Source organism: Trifolium pratense, linkage group LG5 (genome assembly GCF_020283565.1).
Source record: "Trifolium pratense cultivar HEN17-A07 linkage group LG5, ARS_RC_1.1, whole genome shotgun sequence".
NCBI lineage: Eukaryota > Viridiplantae > Streptophyta > Magnoliopsida > Fabales > Fabaceae > Trifolium > Trifolium pratense.
In genome coordinates this window covers 5,136,841-5,151,821 of record NC_060063.1, presented here as the reverse complement: position 1 = coordinate 5,151,821, position 14,981 = coordinate 5,136,841, and the positions used below count along the sequence as shown (strand labels likewise).

At 31.2% G+C, this 14,981-nt stretch overlaps 2 protein-coding genes across 2 annotated transcripts; both read right to left on the bottom strand.

The window, feature by feature from the left end:
* Positions 1–210: 210 nt before the first annotated feature.
* Positions 211–1,204, bottom strand: LOC123885246 (putative calcium-binding protein CML19). Its single transcript, XM_045934520.1, has one exon. It carries the CDS (start codon positions 1,060–1,062, stop codon positions 631–633), a length of 432 nt encoding a protein of 143 aa, XP_045790476.1. The 5' UTR covers positions 1,063–1,204; the 3' UTR covers positions 211–630.
* A 2,476-nt stretch (positions 1,205–3,680) lies between these two features.
* On the bottom strand, positions 3,681–10,230 carry LOC123885798. The gene is made up of 9 exons (XM_045935120.1): positions 10,132–10,230; positions 8,769–9,759; positions 7,598–8,217; positions 7,152–7,440; positions 6,357–6,581; positions 5,797–5,970; positions 5,002–5,196; positions 4,635–4,748; positions 3,681–4,354 (listed from the first exon to the last, which is right to left on the bottom strand). Exons 2-9 carry the CDS (start codon positions 9,489–9,491, stop codon positions 4,022–4,024), a joined length of 2,673 nt encoding a protein of 890 aa, XP_045791076.1. The 5' UTR covers positions 9,492–9,759; positions 10,132–10,230; the 3' UTR covers positions 3,681–4,021.
* Positions 10,231–14,981: the final 4,751 nt, after the last annotated feature.

Sequence of the window (14,981 nt, the reverse complement as noted above, 5' to 3'; positions counted from 1 at the left end):
TTTTTTTTCAATTTTATTTTCTGAAAAGAATTATACATGATTTAGTCTAACTCAGCAATGTTGATGTACTGTAGTTTGCCACGTGAGCATTTTGAATAAAGAGTTGATGTGGAAGACTAAAAGTGAAATACATTAGATTTTTAAAGGAGAAACTTACTTGACCTTAAAATCAAATTTTGTTACATATTTACAAAGAAACAACAACAAAGGTGACCTCCCAATGGTGGAAGAGAAAGTGTGTGGGACATATCCCATAAAAAAACAAAAAAAAAACTTCCAAAATATATATTTAAATGAATTTTTCTGTATACATTTTACTTTAATATATTACTAATAGATTGTCGAGGTGAATAATTTTGATATATTCATCAATAGTATTTATTAATCAGTAGAGACCTGTTAGAATTAACCTCCCCAACAATATATCGGTACATATATAGATAAAAATAAGATGTATATCAGAATGTTTACCAAATATTTATCGTAAGATAAACTCTTGTATTCTCAACTTTTTGCAAAATGTAATAGTACAAATTAATTCAAACAAAAAAAAATTGTAAGTTTTATGAATTCAATCTCTTACTCATGTGACTTGAATTTTTTCATGTTCAAACTTGGAAATTCAATATGTTAAAGCATCATTGCCCTAAATTCATCAAAACTAAGCATCCCATCTCCATCAATATCAAATTTAGCAATCATAGCTTGACATTCATCAACACTTCTACATTCACCCAATCTTCCAAGCATTCTCTTTAAACTCTTTGGTGTGATGCAACCAAACCCTTCCATTTCATACATCTTAAAAGCCTCTCTTAAGTCATTCACTTTTTCTTCCTCTTTTCCTCCCTCTACAAATCTCACAAAATCATCCAACCCAAATAACCCATCTCTGTCTGAGTCGAGAAGCTCCACCGCTACTTCCGCCTCCTCATTCGACATCTTGCCCCCGATTGCTTCCACACATTGCCGTAGCTCAGACGGCGATATTTTTCCATCTCCATTTTCATCAAAGTGATTGAACACACGTATATATTGACTCACCTTGTCCATGACGTCCATAGTGTATATATTAATTTGTAATTTTGTATGTATCAATGTATTATAACTCTAACTTCAAAATTAAATTGTACAAGACTATAGATGAAAAACGAAAGTATCGAGAATTTTTTTTATAAAGAAGAAAGTATGAAGATGCTATAGGCAAAAATAATTGTGACCTTATATATATATATATATGGTTTGTGGCAAAATTTGTTGTGGGGTTGACCCAATAACTTGAACGACCGGGTGTGAGAAACATGCAAGAGTTATGAAATTGAATTTATTTTTATATATTTCGTCATGCATGAGGCATATTTCTTTTCAACAAAGAAAAAAGAAAAAAAAAGAGGACCGTCAAAGATTTTTGTACCACACATACAAGAGTAGATATTTAAAGTGAGAACACTCAGGAGATAAAGGAATCAATAGTTGACTGGAAATAATTATTTATAAAATCGAAGAAAAAATATCAACCCAATACTTAGCTCGAACTTAATTTCCAGAAAATTAGAAAATAAGTAGACCATATAATATGCACACAAGATGACCTAGTTATTTTATATATAGTACTAGACTACTAGTTAGCTTTTAAATGAATATTTCTGAATATAAATTAATTGATCAAATTTTTTTAATTTTTTTTTTCATTGATCAATGTTTAATTTCATGAATTGGTCGTGTCAAAATATATTAGCTAACGAATTACTTTGTATCCGTACGTCAAATGAGACTAAACCATGTCACGAAATTAACTAGAAAAAAGAAAGGAACATTTTTCTTCTTTTTCTACCTTTTTCTATTGTGAATTAATTTTGACAGAAACAGAAGAGTTCATAAACACTTTACGCACAATTAACACGTTTACTTTGTTTTCGATCTTAATAAGTTTCCTTTTTCGCTTTTTATAGAATTTTTTTAATATTTTCAACACAACTAATTATTTTTATTTTTGGTCAAAGAATTAGTTATTTTTATAAGGTATATTAAAAAATAATATCGTTAGCAAACATAATGCTAGTCTTTTTTTTTTCCTTCAAAAAAATAATGCTAGTCTTTTTCTTTTTTTTTTTTGGTCAAGAATGCTAGTCTTTTTTTATTGACTATTTTAAGCTATAAAAACTTAAAAAATTGACTATTTCAACGACCAACCAACCGAAAGTGACTCGGTAGTCCTTAAACTATAAAAATACTCAATTTAGTTCATAAATTATTATAGAAAATAACAAATTAGTTTTTCTCTTCTCTTCTCTGCAAGAAAATGTGATGTTTAAGCTTATCCGCAACCAACTAACGTATTCACTCAATGATCTATTATTCGAGAGGGAATAGATAATTGGATGAGAGAATAGTATACTTAGGGACTTTTAGTTTATTTTTATATTTTAAAGACTAAGGGCCTATTAGCATTGTCTTACTTTTGAGGTTATAAAAAATAGTTTATACAAATAAATAAGTTTTTATGTTAATTCATAAATTTCTCACTAACCAAAATTGCATCTTCATAAGTTTCTCATTGTTTTTGCATAAGTTCAAAAATAAATTAATTCAAATGAATAATAAATAGTTGGATGAGAGAATAACTTAGAGATTTATATTTATTAGTTTGTTTTAACAGTTTTAGGGATTAAATTAGCAAGATAGTGATAGTTTAAAGACAAAATTGATGCATTTTATTTTTCACCAAATAAAATCAAATAAATTAATTAGGAATTATGGATGTTAAATTTTAGAGTATCAGTGCATTTTATTTTTCAAAATGATACGTTAATTGTTAATTTGTTAGTTTTTTATGGAGGTAGAAATCAAACCCAAAACCGCCCTTATCACTTAAGTCTTCAAATTAACCTTATAACTCTCTTTATGGGTCCATTATTCTTAAAATGTTATTTTAGGTATTTCATCATTTTATTGAAACTTTTTTTGGATATAAAAATTTCAAAAGATCCCTTAATTTTGAAGCTATTTTCAAATAGATTTTTATAAAAATCATTTTTGAAATACAACTTTTTGAAAAAATTGCAATTTTGACTATATTTTGATATTCAGTAATGTTTGTTTATGTTATACGATGAAAACAGCTCTTTGAGTGCTTGCTCTAATCTCTCAATTGCAGAAGCTTCGACGAAAGCTCCTTGTGCTGCACTGGGTTGAGATGCTTAAAACATAAGTTTTCTAATTGTTCCTTCCAATTAGATAATCCTAAGCGATTGGCCAAATGTGCAAAAATCTTCAAAGTCGCCTTTGCAAACCTCTGCTGCTTTGCAATAGACAATGCATCTATCGTCATCATATTATGTAATCGATCTGTCAATTTAATGAAAACAGCTCTTGCATCTGCCATGGCAAGGAACATAGACAGCTAACATCAACAGACTCAGGTGACCCTTCCTTGTTTTTTTATTTATAAAAAACATATATAAAAAAATCTTATAGGTTGTTCCATATAATTAAGACATGTGTCAAAAAAATTCATGTCAGCAGTCTTTTTGTCAAAATAGTCAATAGGGACCAAGAAAGGCAAAATGACGCAAATGTGGGGGACTAAAATCGCTCGTTTGAAACTAGGGGGACCAAAATCGCACAATTAAGAAATGTGGTGGATCAAAATCGCTCGTTTCAAATCAGGGGGACCAAAATTGCACAATTAGGAAACGTGAGGGACCAAAACTGCAATTTAGCCTACACTTTTGGACTTGGATTTACTGCACTGCAGTAGTAGTTTGCCATAGTTTGTGATATCAGTCATTAATTTTAGATTTGACGGTCTAAATTAATTTACACAATCAAATAATCTTATCCGTCAATTTAGATGGAACGGTGCCTGCTGTAACTGTATTAGAAGATCTATTTCCTACATTTTTGGTATATAGTTCCAAAACCATATCAAAGGTGGTTACATTACATATTTACTTGTGTATTTTTCACACAATCCACACTTTGGAAGATTGTAAATCTCATTCAATCTTCTGCAAGAAGACTAATTGCTATTCATCCACACATCCCTAAGAAGATCATATCTAACAGGAGATTCACTGCGAATTTCTCTCGACTTTGAATTCGATTTTGTTACCGACGAGGATAAGGAATCTCCAAAGAATATTGAAGATAATGGTGCTTTCAATTCATTGAGCTCATCATCACTTGTGTATGACTTCCTAACAATAGAGGATTTGTTTCTTCTTAGCTGAGATTTGCTTCCAATCTCTCCGATAATGCTTGCGACGGAAGTTACTGGCGGTGGTGAGTAGACAATTGGAGCTGCAGTGCATGGGAAGTTGTTACCAAACTCTTTTCCATCTTCTATATCATTCTGCATCAAGTAAACACAAAATATTGAGATCACAAGTGAAATCTATTCGAGTTTCAGCACATCATCATTTTAAAATTGTTTATCAAACAAAGTTAACCTGACCTATATCTATGAAACACAGAAACAAATGCAGATATCGGATACGACACTAAAAATAACACGTCAACGCTGATAATAATTTAACAAAATGAAAATGATTAAATGTAACATGTGCTAAACCAACATAGGTCTATGTCCAATATGAATCAAAAAATTAATAAGTTCAAATTTGAATATCTACCTCTAAGTCCAAAGCTTCAAGAACAGTTGTAGGAACTGGATCAGGGCAAAACTCATCTGGTAAAAAGTTATCAAGAATCTTCTTGATAAGTGGTGCACTAAACATGGGGCATACCTTCACAAACAATAATCATTTTAGCATGAAGATGGAAGAGAAGAAACTTAGGTCAAGTTGAGCAACTAAAGCATGGTTCTAAATTGCGACCGTAATATTGCAGATTAAGTCTCCGGAACAGAGCCACAATGGCAATTTCAACTGCACCGGCCACATTTTTCCACAATATAAAGGTTTGAAACATAACCGAAACCGCAATTTAAAATCGTGAACTAAAGTAAGAAAAGTTAAACAATATCATTGGCATATATACCTCATTCCTAATGGATGCACATAATATCATATCTTTAGGAAGCATCAAGAGATCACTTAGTGCATGAAGAAGAGTGAAGGACTTAAAAGATGTGTCATTTTTCTTCTCATTGTTACTAGAGCTATGTTTATCTTCATGTGAGTCCTCTTCATTCATGTCAAATAGATCACTCAACCATCTAGACCAATTCCCAATCTGAAAATAAAAAAGTATCACACAGATGAACAAGAACATATGACTGACATGCAAATGATCTCAAATGATATTATAATCGAAAAAGTCGAAAATTTGCATTGATCCTCTAAGATTAGGCCTTCAATTTAGTCCTCTAAGATTTTGTCAAATCTGCCTCGTTAGTCCCTACTGTTATACATTACCAAATGCAAGGAAATAATACTCTGATACCATCTTAGAATTGAGAGTTGGGCCTAACTCATCCTTACTTGACTGGGCTATAAGGTGAGGATTGCCCCCACATATAAAAATATCTTCAGGTCATTTCGCAACCGATGTGAGACTCTTAACAATGACATCATGGATTTGACAGAAGATTTAGGATTAAGTAGGAGAGAGTGATACTTGAGGCAATGTTGTCCGAACTAGAACAAAGATTGAATCGGTGAGACTTCCTATTCATGGTATAAACTGGTTCAATCGGTTGAATCACGATTGAATTGGACAACTAAAAATAATAAATAAGTATTAAAAAGGTACTTAAAAAACGAACGCGTTGAACCAACTGCGGTTCAGTCTAGTTTTGTAGGAAGTTAACATATAAAAGTATTGAAAAGTTACCACAGTTTTCAGCTGAGCACCAGCTCCAAAGGTTGAATTTCCAGGTGGAATAGGGAGAACCTTAGGATCACTAATAGCATCAGATATAGGATCAGTTGGTATTTCGTCATCAGACTCCCTCAAAATTGCATTGAACATAGCCACATCTAATCTTGCCACACATTGCTCCATTATCTAGATTTAAATAGAAGAAAAAATGCATTTTGATGTCATGATAGAGGAAAAAAAGAAATTTCATTTACCAAAGTAATGAAATCTTCGTAATATTTCTGTTAAAATTGTTCTTCGTAATGTAGAAATTTGCAAAGATAGAAAACTAAAGAAATCTTTATGGGGACTAAAAAAAATTATGTGAGGGTTCTTTGAGTCATGAGGTCTACGCTGACTCTGGTGAGTCCACGACACTCAACTCACCTAAATTTTTTGTTATAAAAAACAAAAAATGATATATTTGTAGAGAGGGAAGATATATTTAAACCTTTACACAAACATATAACACTTTTGATTCTGTTAAAAATGAAATAAGTTTGTGACTTGTGAAGCAATCAAATAACACTGACCAATCTAGGAAGAACAGGCAAACATCCACACTCATGCCCTCCAGCTCTAATAGGACATAGTCTTTGACATGCTTCCCTAAAAGCATTCTTCCAAATATCTAGTGACAAGTTACCCTTATATTGATCATATGAACTAGAAGTCCTTTTGTAGCTTTTCCTTGAGGCAGAATCTACTTCCTTGTTGGTCAAGTTTGTATCAACATGTTGCATATGTGGAGTTAGAGTCTGTATATAGACAAAAAAGGATAAGATTCATGTTATGTGCCAATGTAATTTTCTGATATTATTTTGAAAACAATTTTACACACCCCATATTTCTTAAAAACTTCTGAAACTGTATTTCTGGATAGGACAAAAACCGTACTTTTGTCCGGAAGTAGACATCCTGACAGCAAAAAAAGTGTTTTTTTCTAGATGTGTCGGCCGAAATTATTTTGAAGGATGGAGTTTCTCCGTATTATAAGCAGAGCTGGTCCAAGAGTAAGGCCACTAAGGCTATTACCTTAGGCCTCGCCAAAGCACATCGTTTAGGGGGGGCTGTGATCTAGAGAGGCCTTATACTTAATATTTTAGAAAACCTAAGTGTATTAGTAGGCCTCATTCAAAGAGGTTCCATATACTTAGAGCTCGTTATGATCGACTTATTTGAGATTATCAACTAAAATAAGCACGAGGAGCTTATGGAAGAAACAAATGATATGTGCGCTTATGAAAACAGTCTTATTTTTTTGGAGTTACTTTAATTTTACGCCTCCGCATACGTTGAGCTGGCCCTAGATAAGAGTAAGGCATTACCTGCCACCATATAGATTCTACTATGCGAGAGAAGATCCAAGCTTCAACATTTTCCAACGCTGAAATGAATACATGTGGATCATCCCAGTTACCAAAACAGTCATACCCTATTGTTGTATTTTCAGTCTTTCCTCCTTTCCACTTTTGTGAGGATGATATCTTGCCATTTCCATCTGCCTCAGATTTTCTTCTCCTATTGGAACCGCCATGATTTGGTGAAACCAAATCTTTCGAGTTTCGGCTTATGATTGTTCTCAACACTATAGTATTAGACAACCAAAAGGTTAACCTGTAGAAAGTTTCGATTAAGTTTCGATTTGGCTTGTATGTATCATAAGATACTGATAACCATACCGATGGAATATATTCAAAATCTTTGTTTGATTAGTGATAAGAGATTAAAATGCTTAGAATAAATTGCACTAAGAAAAATGATTTAAATGTACCTTGGAACATCATTTCCACAAGCCTTTGAAACAAGTACTAATCCTGAAATAGAACTTTTAGCTGCACCATACTTTCTTCCTTGAACATTTTCTCTACAAGCATGAAGATAAAGCCTCGAAAGGCGTCGAGCCGGAGCGTGAACCTTACTCATGGAGTTTCCATGTTCAGCAACAACTGAATATAAAGCAGCTTCAATAGCAGCAGTTTCTCTTAACTCTCCTTCAAGCATCTTTACCTTGTTTTCCAAGTAATCAATTTTACCATCTAAACTACTATTTCTTGATACCTTTGGATTAATCTTACTTTTGATACTTAATCTTTGAACATCTTCAACTATATTTCTAGAATGAACAACCTTGTCATGAAAATTTCCATTCAAATTTTCATGATCATTGCTTCTTGTTCTGCTTCTAGAATCTTTGTCTAAATTTTTACAAACTGAAGATGGTGAAGAAGAGTCAAAACCAGAAGATGCATCCATTGATGATGAACTGTTCATCTTCTTGTATGAATCTTGTTGCATCATATTCATGATTTCATTTTCAAGCCTTGTTTGTGAAGCCAAATGATGTTCCTTATCATTCAAATTTGTCTTTTGGATTTGTCCATTTGGTTCATTCTGAATATCAATTTTAATCAGTCTCTTTATACATTCAAGATATTCAAACAAAACTGATTTAACATTTCAACACACTATTGATGATAATACAAAAGTTTGATTTCTTAATATTTCATCCTTTAAGTGCATAAAATTTGCAATTAATTATTCTAGTGCAGTTTGAAGTATGTTAGAACGGAAACCTTTTGTCTTCGAGTTATACGTTTACAAAAATACTGACGTGACCGTTAATTTTGATGTTAAAAATGATGAATTTGAGGCTCAATCTGATTTGAACCATCAGGCCTAGACAATTGAGGCCCAACTGGAAGGAAGGATAACTGGAAAAAGGGTAATGGTGCAACAAGTTAGGAACTTAAAGGATCGATTTATTAGCTAAGAAACTTAAGGGACGTAACTGTTACAAATGTGATACTTAAAAGACTCATGCATTTGGCCTATCATTTAACATATATGAAATTGATGCCATTATCTATTATAGATGCATTATAACAAAATCATTAACATTAAATCTCTAACACCACATACCCAAAGAAATAATAAACAAGTACCTTATCAAATTTAGGAGGTGTAAAACCACTAGACTCAAATGAATTAGAAGCTGCTGCCACAGATGAATGTGAAGAAACATCATCATCAGTAAAAGAAGCAATCTCAGCTTCCTCAGCATATTCTTCATTCATCAATGCCGATACCGAATCGCCACCACCGTTACTACTCTCCTCCAAAACATCATTTGAAAACCTTTCCTTCAACGTCGAACGAACACGAATCTTTACAACAGGTTGAATCTTAATAAACAATAGTGGTTGATCATTATTTCTATAACTCCTCTTGCAGTTCAAAGATGTACAAATGCTTAATCCTTCTTTAATTATTCCATAATCAGCTAAATCTACAATAGCACTTCCTAATACTTGACCCTTAACAATCTTATTATCTTTTCTTGGCTCAAACAAGTTGAATTCCAAGAAATTCTTTTGAAACACATCAAAATCGCCGCTTCTAATGGATACATCCCTCAACAATGTCACTGAAATTCTAAATGATTCATTGAATTCTATTCTTCCTTCACCTATAACTGAACCAAGTGAAGGTGATACTAGTTTAGTAGAAGCTAATGTGCTAGAACCATTCTTCATTTCCATTAAAACAAAACCGAGGGATCGTAATGATTGTGATGGAGGCCAAGGCTTAATCTCTTGAATATGAATTAGGTAATCAATTTGAACTTTGCTAGTTCTCATGTTCTTTCCTCTCATGCCTAAAACCATGGCTGCAAAGATAATGAATTCTCACTTGATGAACTTTTTTCTTTTCGACTTTGTTGAATTCCAGTTCTAGTAGCTGTTGCGATTTTTAAGACCTTACACAAGTCCACAACTGCGGTTTTATCTTGATGCTTGATATTACAGAGAATCACAAATAAATGCAGTTGATGTGGCCTCAATCACGGTCGCGTTCTTGTCACAAAAACATCAAAACTTCAATGTCGTAGCCAGATCGCGGTTGAAGACATTGTTTCAAAACCTTACACAAGACCTATGAAATCAAATCAGCATGAGAGATAAAAATGTATTAACAAAACTCTCTCGCGACTGAACTCTGGATTACCAGGGCCCCTTTTCTCTGAATACACAAATTCATAGAAAATATAAACTCCAAGTTAGAACTATTTCATATCATAAAAAGACTTGAAATGATAAAGAGATAGAGCCAAAAAAATAAGAAACAAGAAAACAAAAAGTGTGTGCAAAAAGGTATCTAGGAACAAAAACCAAGAAGAAAATTGATAATGTGGACCAAAGGAATCCAGTAACATGTTAAATGCAACAACATTAAAGACATGAAATTTATGACATAAAGAAAAAATGCATGAAAAAGAGCCAATAAAGGTGGTTTTGTAGACCTTACCAAGAAAAGCTTTGTTGGTTGATAGAAGTGGTGAAGTGGAAAAATCAGAAAGCTTCAAAAGATGACTTATAAGTGAAATAGGGTCAGTAGTCAGTAGTCAGTAGTCAGTAGTCACCACCATATTGCCAAACCAAATCATAAGATATTTCAGTTTAGTCTTTTTCTACAATTTGGTGCAGTAATTGTGTCACACAGTTTTCTATCTCGATCTCAACCGTTCAATCTTAAACTAATAATTAAAATCATCTAAAGTTAATTATATTATGTCCCTGTGAGTTTAGCTCAATTGATTGGAACATCGCATTATATATACAGAGATTAGAGTTCGAACTTCAAACACTCCACTTATCTACCTTAAAAGCGGAATTTCTAACCACTACTTAACCAAAAAAATTAATTTTAGTATTGTATAATCTAAACCGTTGGGTCCCTTTTCCTAATATTTTTGTATATTGTTCATACATTTTTGTTCACTAGTTCACTTTAAATTACAACTTCCTAGACACATTAGGTCAGTGGAAAATATAATATAATATGGCAGTATCAAAGTAAAGGGGAGGATTTCAAAGTTAAAGTGATTAAAAAAAGGTTGGCACGTTTTGTTAGACAAGAATGTGTAATTCATTTGGTAAGACTCAAAACAGATTGTTTGGTGTTAAACTATAGCAACCACCTTGTTGATGGTTATGCATAGCCAGATCAAAGTGACTTTGAAAGTAACACTTTAGAAACATAAATTAGTGTTGAATACACTTTGTTTCTAGTAAACCCCTTAGTCTCACATTATATTATATAACATAAGTTGTTTACATTTTGACATAAATTATTTATTTCAGGTATCGTCGGATATTATATGTAGACACCTCTTTTAACCGGAATTTAAATATTGATTTACCGTATTATAGAACATTGGCTAATTCTGCTAAACTCAACTCTCGTTGATTTTCAACAAGAAACTCATCAAAAAAAAATAAAAAATAAATGGAATACTTGAATGTCAAATTAGCATGGTTGGTTATCCTCATGTGCAACATGGACTCAAAATTTTGAGGGGCTTCAAAATGTCTAAGACCAAAATTCTTGCATATACCAATTTTGACGTTTAAAATTTTGAGAATCCAAATTTTTGCATATATCCATTTTTTAAGATTAGATCAGAGTCTCCAAAGTGCTTAAGATGATTATGCAAATTAATGAAGAGAGGTTGTTAAATCCTATATGAAATTTCATTTTCAATCAATAATCAATAATTTCAAATTAATTAACTTTTAAGAAAAAAAACATTGTCTATGAGCTTGATTTTGCCTATCAACTACCTTATTTGTAATTATTCGAGTGTTTCGCATTACTTAGAAATTAAAGTCAAGAATAATTTATACTTTTTCTTTTGGTTTACGGTGGAATAGAGGATCAAACCCAAGACATCATAAATATTATTCAAATTTCTCACCACTAGACCAAATTCAATGACTTAAGATAATTTACACTTTATGCTAAACAATGTCGTGAAACACTTGTTAAGCATACCAAAAAAAAAAATTAAATTGAAAATTGATGTTAGAAAGATAACTTTTTACAATTTTAAGACATTGAGTGGACAAATTCGAAAAAGAAGTTTTCAAATTGATATGTTTAACTAGTGTCTCACTTCCGGACACTGATTAGCATTTTCCATACTTTATATATAACAATGACACTCTTCAATCTAACGAGATACCTTTATAAATAACAAAATTGTGATGGACTAATACGTCTAAAACGAACAATCTCAAAATATAATGTCACATCGGAAATATGATGTGGCCTATTTGAGGGGATTCAAATTTAAGCTAAACATATTTTTAAAATTTTAATCGAGATAGTGATGATAATGTGTTGAAGGAATGTGGTTATTCTAACATAGCTAGGAAGCACACATAGGAACATGTTAGTGTTTGTTACTCTACCGAAGAAAGATGTAGATGCAACCGCGCGTGAAAACTACGCCACCACAACGCGTCGTTTCTACGTTATAGGTTAATGAGATGTACATGGTATTCAATATTCATATGTTGGTTTATGTTTTTCGAGATCTTTTTTGTTTTCTTTATTTTGCTATGTAACCTTGTTACATGATAAATAATTTATAATCTCTTATATGGTCACTTCTAATATGAAATAGTGAGACAAATGGTGCATGGTGCACTACTTGTCAATATCTTGATAACGAAAATAAATTTTATAAAATTTATCGTTGGATTGAAACTTTATATCATATAGATCATTCATATAAATTTTTAGAAAAATTAACATCATTTTATGTGTTATTGAGACCGACCAAAATTAATGGTATTCAGTAAAAATTCATAAACCGTTAATCTTGATGAGTCTCAATAACAGAAAATTTGATTAGCAAGACAATATTTTCAACCACTATGGCAAGTATACTAATTGTGATTAAAATTATGTGCAATAATTGATAAGCACCATCGATTTTCATAGGAAAAAATTCATACAACAATTAAACACCATCAAATTACATTGCACAGTTTAAACAATTAAAAACCGATAATTAAAAATCTAGCAAATCGTCAAATCATATATTTTCTTAGTGTTTTATTTTTCGAAAAAATTTACATTTTTTTATCTTAATTCTATATTTTTTACTAATTAACTAAATATGTTAACCATTTTTTTAGTGTTTTTTTTACTGAAAGAAAAAAATCATTGGACTTAAAAGTTACTTTTTTATTAACTAAACATGCTAAGAAATTTTTTTTTTTTTATGTCTTTCTGAACTTAAAAGTTTGTTCATGTTGAGGAGTATGGTTGATCGTATTACTTAAAAGTTTGTTCATGTTGAGGAGTATGGTTGTTCAAGGTGATATTTATGCAAATAGTAGTTGAGTCCAGGTATATATCAACGTGACTATATTATTAATTACGAAAAAAATCACTGATTCACATTTGTTTCTTTTGCTAACAATGCATCATAATCTTTCCGGATCAAAGAAGATTTTTTTCTAAATGGGTTTTAGGTGTTGGCGTGATGGAGAAATTGAAGATGACAACGTCGATGATTTAGAACTTGACATTCCATAAGATTTATTGATTCCAAATTCAGGTGGTCCTCTTGCTTCTATCGTTGAAAGCACATATCCCCAACTTCTACAAAACATGAACGATATAACGTGTTTCCAAAATAGAGCTATATTAGCTCCTAAAAATTCAATAGTCGACACAATAAATGATTATATGTTGGATTTAATTCCTGGTGAAAAAACATATTTGAGTTATGATACTCCACTCGCACAGAATGTAGATGGTCAAACAGTAAATGATGTTCATACTCCCGAATTTTTGAACACGATTTCTACGTCGGGACTCCCAAATCACAAGTTGAGACTTAAAGTTGGAGTTCTTGTTATGCTATTAAGGAATTTGAATCAAAAATTAGGATTATGGAATTAAACAAGACTTATTATTACAATATTGAGAAAACGTGCTCTTGAAGGAAAAATTATTTCAGAAAGTAATATTGGTGATCAGGTTTTCATACCTAGATTTTCTCTGACACCATCTGACGTAAGAATTCCTTTTAAATTTCAACGGAGACAGTTTCCTTTAATGATTTCTTTTGTGTTGACTATTAATAAAAGTCAGGGACAATATTTAAAGCATGTTGGGATATATCTTCCGTCGCCAGTGTTTTCACATGGTCAGCTGTATGTTGCGATTTCAAGAGTTACTTCTACAGAAAGATTTAAAAATATTGATCACCGACGATGACGGCGAAGATACGACTAAGACTTCGAATGTGGTCTATAAGGAAGTCTTCCGTAATATACTTTCTTTTGTATGAATATTTATCCAAAATTATTGTTGAACTATCGTTTAATGTTACTCAAAAAATTTCATATACCTTATATTATTGCAATTATCATATCGTAATTTATAATTACATATGTTACAACTAATCAGACTCGTGCACCGCACGGGTCGATGTTCTAGTATGTTTGAATGAACTTATTTTTGAACTTATTATGTAAAATAGTTTAGGTTAATAAATAAAATTTTATGTTAATTTATGAGTTTTCGCTAATGAAAACTATATTTTTATAAGTTATGTTTTCATAAACTACCTTGACAAATTGATAATTATACATAAAAATTTATTTATTTGTATAAGTTATTTTGTACTCCCTCCGGCCTTATTTATAAACAAAAGTCAACAAAAAAATTTGGCCTAAAATATAAGTAAAAGTAACCATATTCAACCCTATTTAATGTTATTGTTCGAAAAATGTCCCTCATTAATTCTTCTACTTTTATAACAACATCGTTTCAATGCAAATTTAATTCATTGTAAAGGATAATATAGTAAATGTGAAACAATAGAATTTGACTTATAAATAAGGTCAGAGGTAGTATAAGCTCAAAAATAAGTTAATCCAAACTAACTCTTAATTAATATATAATTATTTTTTAAAAAAAGTCTTGTATTTAACTTTTAGAAATTAAATTGTTATATATTGTTTAATATAAAATTTAATTTTTAGATTTATTAACTTGTATTGTTAAGACATGTGTTAGCATTCTATCAAAAAAAAAAACATGTGTTAGCAAGACTCTTTTATTTTAACCAAATATATCCGTGAAAAATAATGAAACTAATTTCTGTCAAAAAAAAATAATGAAACTAATTTTTTAAACTTTGCAATTATAAAAAAAAAAATAAAAACCTTTGAAATTTGTAAGATTTAAATAGCAGTAAACATTCTCTAAGATTTTGTAAGATTTAAATAGCAGTAAACATTCTCTAAGATTTTGTTTTAGAGTTGAGGGGATGAGAGGGTTTTAAGAGGGAAATG

Coding starts and splice junctions, on each gene's coding strand:
- LOC123885246 (XM_045934520.1), bottom strand. CDS start 1,062: ATGGACGTCATGGACAAGGTGAGTCAATATATACGTGTGTTCAATCAC.
- LOC123885798 (XM_045935120.1), bottom strand. CDS start 9,491: ATGGTTTTAGGCATGAGAGGAAAGAACATGAGAACTAGCAAAGTTCAA. Junction 5,971..6,356: donor TGCCTGTTCTTCCTAGATTG/GTCAGTGTTATT, acceptor ATTTAAATCTAG/ATAATGGAGCAATGTGTGGC. Junction 5,197..5,796: donor GTGCTCAGCTGAAAACTGTG/GTAACTTTTCAA, acceptor TTTTATTTTCAG/ATTGGGAATTGGTCTAGATG.